The 12,501-nt window shown below is 37.8% G+C and overlaps 1 protein-coding gene across 1 annotated transcript in view; it reads left to right on the forward strand.

Annotated features, from left to right (window-relative positions):
* RAB10 (RAB10, member RAS oncogene family) overlaps window positions 1–12,501 on the forward strand; it is a 79,457-nt gene that overhangs the window by 43,320 nt on the left and 23,636 nt on the right. The window contains exon 2 of the mRNA XM_060645035.3: window positions 7,850–7,910. Within this exon, the coding sequence (XP_060501018.1) occupies window positions 7,850–7,910 (61 nt within the window). The remainder of the gene's footprint in view (window positions 1–7,849; window positions 7,911–12,501) is intronic.

A 12,501-nucleotide genomic window follows, 5' to 3' on the forward strand; every position in this document is an offset into this window, starting at 1 on the left:
GAAGTTGCTGTGGTTGAGGTCAGAGAGGTTTTTGCCTGCTTTCTCCTCTAGGATTTTGTTGGCTTCCTGTCTTACATTTAGATCTTTCATTCATTTTGAGTTTATTTTTGTGTATGGTATAAGAAAGTGGTCCAGGTTCATTTTTCTGCATGTCACTGTCCAGTTTTCCCAGCACCATTTGTTGAAGAGACTGTCTTTATTCCATTGGATATTCTTTTCTGCTTTGTCAAAGATTAGTTGGCCATACGTTTGTGGGTCCATTATGGGTTCTCTATTCTGTTCCATTGATCTGGGTGTCTGTTTTTGTGCCAGTACCATACTGTCTTGATGATTACACCTTTGTCATAAATCTTGAAGTCTGGGATTGTGATGCCTCCAGCTTTGGTTTTCTTTTTTAAGATTGTTTTGGCTATTCAGGGTCTTTTCTGGTTCCATACAAATTTTAGGATTGTTTGTTCTAGCTCTGTGAAGAATGCTGGTGTTCTTTTGATAGGGATTGCTGCAGAGGATTTTTTTAAAGTTTATTTATTTTGAGAGTGGATGTGGGGGAGGCACAGAGATCAAGGGAGAGAGAGAAAATCCCAAGCTAACAAGCACAGAGCCTGATGCGGGGCTCGATTCTGTGAACTGTGAGATCATGAACTGCGCCAAAATCAAGAGTGTCAACTGACTTGACAGTTGCCTCACCGAGGATAATTTTGAATAGTAAATGAGATAATACGGGAAATGCTTAGAACACTTAGTAGTTATCCAGTAAATATTGTTAGTACTACTGGATTTTAATTTTATTTTTCATTTGTAGTTTGTAAATAAAAGTATAGGTTAGGACTGTTCTGAGGATTTAATGCTTTATTTTATTTTATTTTTTCAAAAAAAATTTTTTTTAACGTTTATTTATTTTTGAGACAGAGAGAGACAGAGTGTGAACAGGGGAGGGGCAGAGAGAGAGGGAGACACAGAATCTGAAACAGGCTCCAGGCTCTGAGCTGTCAGCACAGAGCCTGACGCGGGGCTCGAACTCACAGACCATGAGATCATGACCTGAGCCGAAGTCGGACGCTTAACCAACTGAGCCACCCAGGCGCCCCGAGGATTTAATGCTTTAATCCACTCCAAAGGGCTAAACACATTATAAATTCTCAAGGTGTTTACTAAGCTATTACTATTATACGGAAGGATCTTTTATTTTATTTTATTTATTTATTTTTAATTTTTTTTAATGTTTATTTATTTTTGAGACAGAGAGACAGAGCATGAATGGGGGAGGGTCAGAGAGAGGGAGACACAGAATCTGAAACAGGCTCCAGGCTTTGAGCTGTCAGCACAGAGCCTGACGCGGGGCTCGAACTCACGGACCGTGAGATCATGACCTGAGCCGAAGTCGGCCGCTTAACCGACTGAGCCACCCAGGCGCCCCCGGAAGGATCTTTTAAAAAAAAATTAATGTTTAGAGAGAGAGTGCATGCATGGGGGGAGGAGAGGCAGAGAGAGAGAGGGAGACACAGAATCTGAAGCAGGCTCCAGGCTCTGAGCTGTCAGCACAGAGCCCAACATGGGACTCGAATCCACAAACCACGAGATCATGTCGTGAGCTGAAGTTGGATGCTCAACTGACTGAGCCACCAAGGCGCCCCAATAAGAAGAGCTTTAGAGGAAATTTCTGCATTCTGCATTTTCACATCTGCATCCAGATAAACTAATGGCTGTATTGGGAAGTGGCCTTTTCAAAATTTGTGCTATAATGGTAGAGCTAGAGCTAGGACTAAGAATCATGTTTCTTAAATCATGTTAAAGAATCATGTTTCTTAAATTCCAGAAAAAAGCTATATTCAAAGGATTGTAGGTATAAGATTCTTATTTCCTTTCCTGATGTGGTGAAAATACTTTATTTTCATTTGTTAAAAACCACAGATATTGATCGTTTACCTATGAGCTGTTAAACTTTAGTTGTCTGGAGTTTATTATATTTCTTCCTACATTAAATACTATGTATTGGTGTGTCATCAGAAGCTAAGCTTTGGAAAACGGATATTTACAGTGGCTAGAAGTTGCAGTTAACTTTTCTTGCCACTGGATGGTGCTTCTGCAACATCATTAAGGCAAATATTTTGGCTGATACGTGTTTCTCACTTTCTGAGCAGCTGAAAATTGATAAAAGTTAGAGTGCAGTAAATTGAAATACTCGTTTGAGCTGGGTCCCAGGAATCTGTAAAAATAAGAGATTTCCTTTAGTGTGTTTTCGTATAAATACAACCTAAAAGAGAAACACTGGTTGGATCAAATCCTATGTTTGCTCTAGTCTGTGAAAATTTAGGAAATGATAGTGTTGCAGGAGAATCTGATTATTTCTCTTGGCAGAATCTTAAATTTTGTTTAATGTTTATTTATTTTTGAGAAAAGGAGAGAGAGCACGAGCAAGGAAGGGGCAGAGAGAGGGAGGGAGACATAGAGTCTGAAGCAGGATCCAGGCTCTGAGCTCGTCAGCACAGTGAAGATGGATGCTTAACTAGACTGAGCCACCAGGTGCTCTTCCTCCTGGCAGAATCTTAAAGGGTGATATAGGTTTTCCTACCTTCTCTTGGCAGTTGAGCTACTTATTTTGCTCTAATTCTTAAATGTTATCAAAAGCTTTTCTACTCTATCTTAAGTATAAGTTTTTCCACACTTAGGTGTGTATGTTTTGGGGAATGTAGAAACTACCTGATGGAGTGACAAAGGTATTTACTTGGAAAAAGTACACAGCTGCTTCAAAAAGTTGTGTTTGAAGGTGACTACCGGAGGCCGACTGGAAGGGAATGAGACTGCAGGGGTGGCTGAGGGCCATGGGAGGAATACAATGATCAAATTGAAGTGGTTAAGTAGTGGAGAGAACTTATTGTAAGCGTCCCTCTGTTAACCCAGTTTTTATTTCTATTAAAGTAATAGAGCAGAATTTTAGAAGTCACAGTATTTCAAGGTCTGTGAGGACAGTAGCAACAATAGAGTTTTGCCCTGTGCCTACCTGTGTATTTCCTTTTCCAAGCACTTTATGACCTTTTTATCTGTTATTCAACACCATATTCCTTAGTCTTGGCTTTTAACTTTAAAAAAAAAAAAAAAAACCACGCAAAAAGAAAAAACTAACATTAGAAATTCTCTCTTGTTACGGGAAATGAGAATCAATTATTCCAGACATTCCTGGTGCCTCTCTTTTCATCTTCTCAAATAGTTATAACACATGTTTTTTATTAACTGTTAAACCAAGTAGTGTACTATAATCACATTTCCTTTCTTGGATGATTTTTCTGTTTTTACTGTAATTTACAGTTCCTTTATTATTACATTTGCTTAAATTTCAAGACACTGTACATACTTTATCCAAAATCGGCAACAGAATTGCCAAGCTCTCTGAATTTCTGCTTTTCATACAAATTCCATTAGTACCATTTATTCCCTTCCCTCTCTTAGTAGATATACTTCTTGGAATTTTCTTCTCATTTGATTCTGTCCTTTTATGTCCTCATTCGCTTCTGAACTGGTTGCTCTCTAGGCCAGTTTGAGCTGCCATTTACCTCACTCTTTGCTGGATTTCTTCCTGGTTTTGGCAAAGCAACCTCTCCTAGTAGTTGTCTTAGAAGAGATGCATGGGAGCTAACTCTTGAGATCTTTCATGCCTGGAAATGCATTATTTTACTCTCACTTGATTTTTGACTGGAAAAAGGTTGAAAAAAATTTTTTCTTTTCTTAAGTGGGGCTTGTCCCTGAGATCAAGAGTCACATGCTGTACCTACTGGGTCAGTTAGGTGCCCAGGTTGAAATATTTTTTAAAGACATTATCTTTCTGTATTCTAGTGTTGCTGTTGGCTGTTGAGAAGTAGAAGTTCAGAGTTGTCACTTCTGATTATTTAATATGGCTTAGTTTATGTGTGTGCAAGCTTTTATAATATCTTTATTCCTGGTGTCTTGAAATTTCATGGTTATATTACTTGGTATAGATCCTATTTTTTTCATTATGCAAGCATTTGGTGAGTTAGTCTAGAATAGATTCTTTTGCTTCTGTTAAGTTTTCATGCACCATTTTTTAAAAGTTTTTACTTAAATTCCAGTTAAAATACAGTGTAGTTTTAGTACAATATAGCGATTCAGCATTTCTGTATGTCATCTGGTATTCATCACAAGTGCATGCCGTAATTCTCATCACACATTTAACACATCCCCCCCCTCCCCCCGTAACCATCAGTTCTCTATAGTTAAGAGTCTTCCTTGGTTTGCCGCCCCCCCCACCCCCGCCTTTGCTCATTTGTTTTGTGTCTTAAATTCCACATATGAATGAAATCACATGGTATTCACTTAGCATAATTAATACTCTCTAGCTCCATCCTTGTGGTTGCAAATGGCAAGATTTCATTCATTCATATGGCTCAGCAAAATTCCGTTACACACGCACACACACCACATTCTTTATACATTCATCATTCAGTGGACATTTGGGGTTTTTACATAATTTGGCTATTGTAGATAGTGCTGCTATAAACATTGGGGTGCATATATCCCTTCGAACTAGTAGTGCAGTTGCTGGATTGTAGGGTGGTTCTATTTTAACTTTCTGAGGAACCTCCATACTGTTTTCCAGAATGACCACACCGATTTGCATTTCCACCAGCAGTGCAAGAGAATTCCCCTTTCTCCACACCCTAGCCAACACCTATTGTTTCTTGTGTTGTTGATTTTAGCCATTCTGACAGGTATAAGGTGATACCTCATTGTAGTTTGATATGCGTTTCCCTCATGATAAGTGATGTTGAGCATTTTTTCATGTGTTTGTTGGCTATCTCTATGTATTTGGAAAAATGTCTGTTCATGTCTTATTTTTTAATTGGATTGTTTTTTGGGTGTTGAATTTTATAAGTTCTTTATATATTTTGGATACTAACCCTTTATCGGATATGTCATATGCAGATATCTTCTCCCATTCAATAGATTACCTTTTAGTTTTGTTGATCGTTTCCTTTGCTGTGCAGATTTCTTGCACAGTTTTTTTTTTATTTTTAAAAAATTTTTAAATGTTTTCATTTTTGAGAGAGACAGAGACAGAGTGTGAGCAGGGGAGGGACAGAGAGAGAGGGAGACACAGAATCTGAAGCAGAGGCTGGGGTCCAAATGTCAGCAGAGCCCAATGTGGGGCTTGAATTCATGAGCTGCGAGATCATGACCTGAGCTGAAGTTGGACGCTTAACCAGTTGATTGAGCCATCCAAGCGCCCTTTCGCACAGTTTTTAAATTATTATATTCTATGTGTCATTTTCTTTGTTCTTTCTTGAACTTATGTTAGTTCAATATCAGACCTCCTGGTTTGATCTTCTAACTTGTCATATATCACATAAATTCCATTCTTGGTCATTTTGTTAATATTTTCTAGGAGATCTCAGTTTTCTCTTGGTCTTCCTGTTGAATATATTATTTCTTCCACTTCCTTTTTCTTTTCCCTTAATTTTCAAGAGTTTTTCTGGTTCAAGTTCGTTTTCCTGCCCCCACCACTCTTGTTCCGAGAAGATAAAAGGAACTGTCTTTTTCTCTGCATTGTCCCTGTTTCCTTCAGGTTCCCTATTTTGGTTTGCTTAGTTTTTAGTATCTCATTGAAACTTTCATCCTTTGTGTTTTGGCCTGAGGCTCAAAAAATCTGGATGCTAAGTGGACAGGTGTGGAGCTTGTCAAGTGGTAAGTTTCACCCTAATGCTGAAATAAAATAAATAAATAAATATGTATATATATGTGTGTGTGTATATGTATATATATATATTTTTTTAATTTTAATTTTAATTTATTTTTTTCTTTGGTGCTCTAGTAGGGAAGAAGGGTAGAGGAGGAGAGAGAGAGAATCAGAGAATCTTAAGCAGGTTCCATGCTCAGCATAGAGCCCACCTGGGGCTTGATCCCAGAATCCTGGGATCACGACCTGAGCCAAAATCAAGAGTTGGACTCTCAATCAGCTGAGCCACTGAGGCACCCATCTATATGTATCTTTTCTCGGGTATCATTTCACTTTCTCTAGAAAACATCATTTATCTCTTCATTCAAATACTTCTTGAATGTCTGCTTTTATGTCAGGCTCTAGGTGCTGGGAATTCAACTGAATTAAATAGATAAAAATTCCTACCCTTGTGGATTTTATAGTTTTGCATAGGGAGACAGAAAATAAATAACAGGAATAAGTAAATACAGCATATTTAAGGGATGTTAAAAAAAGTAAGGAAGAAGGGTAGGGATTATTAATAGACAATGGACATGGGGTGGGGGACTTGGGAAAATGTTGCCACTTAGGAAAGGACAACAAGGGGAAGGAGCCATAATGGAGAAGAGTGGTCTAAGTTGGAAGAACAGTTATATGCAAAGTTCTTGAGGTGGGAATCTTTCTGACTTGTGTGTGGAACAATAAGGAAGCTGATCTAGTTAGCTAGATCAAAGAAAGATACAGAAAATTATGAGGACAGCATGGAATATGGGGGGGTAGGCAGAATGTGTAGGGCCTTATGAAACATTTTAAGGACTTTTGCTTGAGTCTTTGTGAAAGATGGGATTTGCAGATAGGCAATAAACAGTTATCTCAAGTTTGGAATTCAGGAGAGAGGTCTGGGCTATGATATAAATTTGAGAGTTACCAGTGCGTATTTGGAATTTAAAGCCATGAAATTAGGGAAAATCACCATGGGAATGAGTAAAGATAGAAAAATTCACTTCGGTTTTTAGAAGAGTTCAGAGAGGCAAGGAGAAACTAGTAATGAAGATTGAAGAATGAATGGCCCAGAGGTAGGCTAGGAGAGTTTTTGTGCAGAAAAGAATGAAGAACTGCTTTAACCACTGCTAATTAGTTTGAGGATAGACAACATTGAGAGAGAGAGAGAAAGAGAAACTCATGGAGTCTAGGATGAGGTAGGTGACTTAAAACAGCCTAAAAATCTTAATTTTCCAATTGTACCTGGTTTCTGTCTCTCAAAAGATTTGGAGCTTTCAGACTGTGTCCTAATTTCACTTGTCTTTGGAGAAGTTTTCTGAAATAGTATTGGTTGTTAGGTTTGTTATATAGGTTAATTAGCAAATTGCATGCCTAATTGGAATTGTTAGTCTTGTTCAGAGTCTCAGTAATTCCTAGAGAAACAAAAACATGGGCTGTAGACAAAGTCTGAGGTTTATAAATGCCAGGCACATCGCCCTTTTTTTTCTTTTGATTTGATTGTGGGAAACTCAACCCAAGCTGAAGATTTTGGTTGATTAAGGAGTAGACACATCTGGGAGATTTGTATTACTTTTGCCTCATGTATTTTGAAGCTCTGTGTTATAAGATGCATAAACATTTAGTATTTTTGCCTTCTTAATGAATTAACCCTTTTATCATTATGAAATGACCCTCTTTATCCCTGGTAGTAGGTTTTTGCTTTGCAAGCTAGTTAAGGCTATTTTTTTTCCCTAGTGGGAAACTTTTTTTTTTTTTTGCATTAAAATATTAGATATTTTAGGGGTACCTGACTGGCTAAGTTGGTAGAGCATGCAACTCTTGATCTCAGGGTTGTGAATTCAGGCCCCACTTGGGTGTGGAGCTTAGTTTAAAAAAATTAGATATTTAAAAATTTACCTTTTCATTTCTTTAGTGTAAAAACTCTTTATATAGCTGTTTTTCTTCTGCCATGTTGGATCTGTATTACTCAAGTTTAAAATTGAATAATTTGTTCAGAATATGCATACTTAGAGGCTATCAAGAGCCAAACAGACACAAATTTTAAAAGTGTATTTTTATTTTTACTCCCAGTTAATTTTGGGAGAGCCAAGTTCAGAGCCCTAGATATAATTTACCTTTTTTTCTTCTGTGTTGTAGGAATAGACTTTAAGATCAAAACAGTTGAATTACAAGGAAAGAAGATCAAGCTACAGATATGGTAAGTGATGCTAATTTACTTACTTTATAAATAGAATACCAAGTTCCTGAAGGATTGGCAGTGAAATCCTTCCTTGTCACCTGTTTAGATTCTGTGAGACTTTCCTTTGTTAAGCCAGCAATCAGGACACCTTCTTTCAGTGAAGTAAAAAAAAATTATTGACATGGAGCACCTGATGGCTCAGTCAGGAGAGCATGTGACTCTTGGTCTCAAAGTCATGAGTACAAGCCCCATGTTGGGTGTAGAGATTACTTTAAACATAAATGGGTGCCTGGGTGGCTCAGTTGGTTCAGTGTCTGACTTTTGATTTTGGCTCAGGTCATGATCTCTCACGGTCATGAACTCGAGCCCCATGTCCTCTGGCTCTGTGCTGGGCGTGGAGCCGCTTAAGAGTCTCTCTTTCTTCCTCTCCTTCTGTCCCTCCTCTACTTGTGCTCTCTTTCAGAAAAATAAAAGGGAAAAAAAAATATTGACATGGACTCTGGAGTCCATGAGATCTGGCTGGATGTTTTACCTTTTCCACTTGCTCTTTGAACCTTGAGCAGGTTACATAACACTGTGAGGCTGCTATGTCTTCATATATAAAATAGAAATAATACCACTTATCTCAAAACATTGTTCTAAGGATTATATGAAATAATCTGTGTAGAGCCTTTATTTAGCACCATACTTTGCTCACACTCAATAACGAAAAGTTAATATCCTTTCATTGCTTTGAGACTCTTAAGCTAGAAGATTTCCTTTAATGTGTTTATCACTTTTTTTTTTTTAAAGATTATTTCTTTATTGTTGAGAGAGAACACAAGCAGGGGAGGGGCAGAGATGGAGAGAGAGAATCCCAAGCAGGCTCTGCACTGTCTGCACAGAGCCCAATGACGGGCTCTATCCCACGAACTGGGAGATCATGACCTGAGCCAAAACGAACAGTCTGATGCTTAACTGACTGCACAACCCAGGCGCCCCTATAACTTTTTAATTAGTTTATGTAAGGTTTGCCCCATAGAAATAAAATGAAATTCTTTAAATTTGTATTCAAGTCTGAATCGTAGACTTTACAATTAGAATAGCAGTATTGTGTGGTGAATATTAAGTGTTTTACATGTATGTATTAACCTATTAAATACTCAAAATGACCTTGCAAGATGTGTTATTCCATTTTTTAAACAGCCTTGTTGAGGTATAACAGTTTATATAACAATAAACTGCACATATTTAAAGTATACAGTTTGGTTAGTTTTGACATATATATATAATCTGTGAAACCATCACCACAGTCAAGGTAATGAACAAATCCATCACCTTAAGCTTCTTTGTAATCTCTTCTTCCTCCTAGTTCCTGGTCCCCAAGCAACCATTCTTTTGGTTTCTGTCACTGTAGACTAGTTTCCATTTTCTAGTAGTGTATATAAATACAATCATATAATGTCTTTTTTTTTTTTTTTCTCATCTTTTTTGGGAGGGAGGTCTGGCTTCTTTTACTCAGTATAATTAATTATTTTGAGAATTGTGAATGATTTTATGTGTATCAATAAGTTCATTACTTTTTATTGCTGAGTATTATTCCATTGTTACATCATAAGTGGGTTATTCACCACAAAGCTGCTACAAATCTTTGTGTAGGTAAATATTTTCTTTTCTCTTGGGTTATTCCTGTTTTACAGGTAATGAAATGGACAGATTTTGAAATAACTTAACCAAGATCTTTAGCATGTAAATGGTAGAGCAGGGATGCATTACATGCTCAGAATGTAAGGTTGAGAGTAACACTCTTTAATTTTTCTTAATGTTTATCTTTGAGAGAGAGAGAGAGAGAGAGAGAGAGAGCGAGCGCGAGCCGGGTAGGGACAGAAAGAGAAGGAGACACACAGTCCGAAGCAGGCTCCAGGCTCTGAACTGTCAGCACAGAGCCCAACGCGAGGCGAGGCTCAAACTCACAAACCATGAGATCATGACCTGAGCCAAAGTCAGATGCTTAACCAACTGAGCCACCCAGGTGCCCCTAAAATGTAGGCATTTTATTAAAGATTTTCTTTGACACATGGTCCACCTGATGATCACTGATTTTTTTCTTTACTTTGGGAAATAACTAAGGAAAGGAACTGTGCCTCATACTCTGTTTCCTTATAATTAAAGCTGATCTCAAGGGGAAGATTGTCAGTTATTCTCAATTTCAACCAACTCTCCCCCAACCCCCTTTTTTATCACCAGTGCCTTATCCCAGCAGCATTGACCCTACAGGGTAATCTAATGTGTGTTCCAAGCTCCTCCTAGGCTCTGCCACACTGATTGGCTTTCCTCTCAACTGCATCTCCTCTGTATACACCTTAAACTAATACTGTTCAAACTTTTTGGCGGTAACAGATATATTTTACATTGTGACTCTGTGACTCAATATATATGTACATGTGTATGTGAGTGTATGTACAATGGACACAAAAGTGCACACACCACTTTTTTAGGATACAGTTTTCTCTATATAATACAGAAAACCTTTGCCCTACTAAATTTGCCCTGTTCCTTCTATACTCTCTGTCTTCCACAGACTTTCCCTTCTGTTTCTTGTCCTGTGACTTTAAAATATTTTTTCTCCCTGTCATTTTAGTTTTTGTAGCATCTAGAAGTAAACAGTAACAACTAACACTTGCTTTTTTAAAAAGAGAGCCTTCCCAGAACACTTTGTTTTGCAACAGTAATTAATCTAGAAAAGATTTCTACTGTACCTATAAATCTCAAGTATGGCACAGAAATGGTAACATTTCTAATTTAGAATCATTTGATTTTAGACATTATTAATATAACCGTTTTTGGGTAAAAGCACCTTAAAAGGAAAATTGCATTTAGTCTAGGTTTTCACATATAAAACTGACCGCTTTTAATTTGAAATATCCATTTTCCAATAAAGATTAGGAATGAGTGGTTAAAATTTGAGGTTGATGGTTTTTAAGAGGTTAGCGTTGTACTAGCTGATTCTGTTTCTTTGGTTTTGAAAGTTTGCATGCTGACAATCCAAGGAGAAGGCTCCAAGTTAAGAGATCTGGGATATGCCACAATAATTCAAGAAGGCTTTTAGCATGAAAAACCCGTTGTTCATAATTCAAAATGCTGTCTTCAACGTTAAATGCTTTGCTTCCAGTTCCTAAAAAAAGCACAGTGATCTTTATCTGTCTCTGGTTTGAATGAATATTTTCAGATTCTTGTTTCAGCATGAAAAATTTGTGTGCTTTGATTGAATATTGATTTGGGAAACTTTTCTTCAGTCTGCGCTAAAGATTTATTTTTCTTTACTTGAATGATCTTCACTTCTCGTCTTATTTCTAGGGGTCTTTTAGTGTATCTGTTGCCTAAGGGTGGAGATGTGTGTCACCCTGGCCACGGCATATGTGAGTAGGCCTAAAATTAGTTTGTTTGGCTGATAGAGAAGCAGCTGTGGCTATTTATTTATTTATTTAATAAGATTTTTTAATGTTTATTTTTGAGAGAGAGAGAGACAGAGCACGCATGGGGGAGGGGGAGAGAGAGACAGAGAGAGAGAGAGAGAGAGACAGACAGACAGACAAAGTATCCAAAGCAGGCTCCAGGCTCTGGGCTGTCAGCACAGAACCTGATGGGGGGCTTGAGCCCACAAACCATGAGATCATGACTTGAGCCGAAGTTGGCAGCTGTGGCTTTTTAAATCCCAGATCTCTAGAAATTCCACCACAGTATCTATCTACATTTTCCATAGAGTTGTAGGTCTTGCCAGGAAAATGGCCATAGTGAAGTATTTCAAATTTGCCTTTCCTTGTTTTGTTTCATTTTGTTCTGTTTTGAAGGGAGGGTGGTCAGAAATGTTTGTTACTATTGGCATCTGTATCTTGTACTTTCAATTTAACATCAGCATAGTAACCAGAAATCAATAGTGTCACTTTGTAGAATTAACCATTTATCTATGTAAGGGAGTCATCTTTGATTCTTCTCATTCCCTTAATCCCAACATCCTTTTTGGTAAGCCCTATGATTCAATCTTATAATGTCTAGAATCCAAATACAATTTGCCATCTCCATTGTTAACCCCCGACCCTCACCCCCGGTCCAAGCCACCATTACTACTTCTTTGAGCCACTGCAGTAAGTAGGCTCTTAATATCCTAACAGGTTCTTATTTCCCCCTTTTGCCTTCTTCTCTTTTGCCTTTTCCCACATAACACCAGAGTAATCTTTTTTCCAAATACAATCAAATATAGATCATGGTTTTTATTCCTTCCCCATTTATAACCGTTTTGAGTTTCATTGCATTGCATTTCAGTTTTTTTTTTTTTTTTTTTAATGTTTATTTCTTTTTGAGACAGAGAGAGACAGAGTGAGCTAGGAAGGGGCAGAGGGAGAGGGAGATACAGAATCTGAAGCAGGCTCCAGGCTCTCAGCTGTGAGCACAGAGCCCAATGCGGGGCTCGAACTCAGCTAACTGCGAGATTGTGACCTGAGCCGAAGTCGGATGCTTAACGGACTGAGCCACCCAGGTGCCCCGTTTCATTGCATTTCAAATGAAAGTCTAAATTCCAAATCCAAATTCAAATTCTTTACCACAGTTAACAAAGTGGGCCTCTTTATCA

The sequence above is a fragment of the Panthera onca genome, chromosome A3 (assembly GCF_046562875.1).
Source record: "Panthera onca isolate mPanOnc1 chromosome A3, mPanOnc1 haplotype 2, whole genome shotgun sequence".
NCBI classification, from domain to species: domain Eukaryota; kingdom Metazoa; phylum Chordata; class Mammalia; order Carnivora; family Felidae; genus Panthera; species Panthera onca.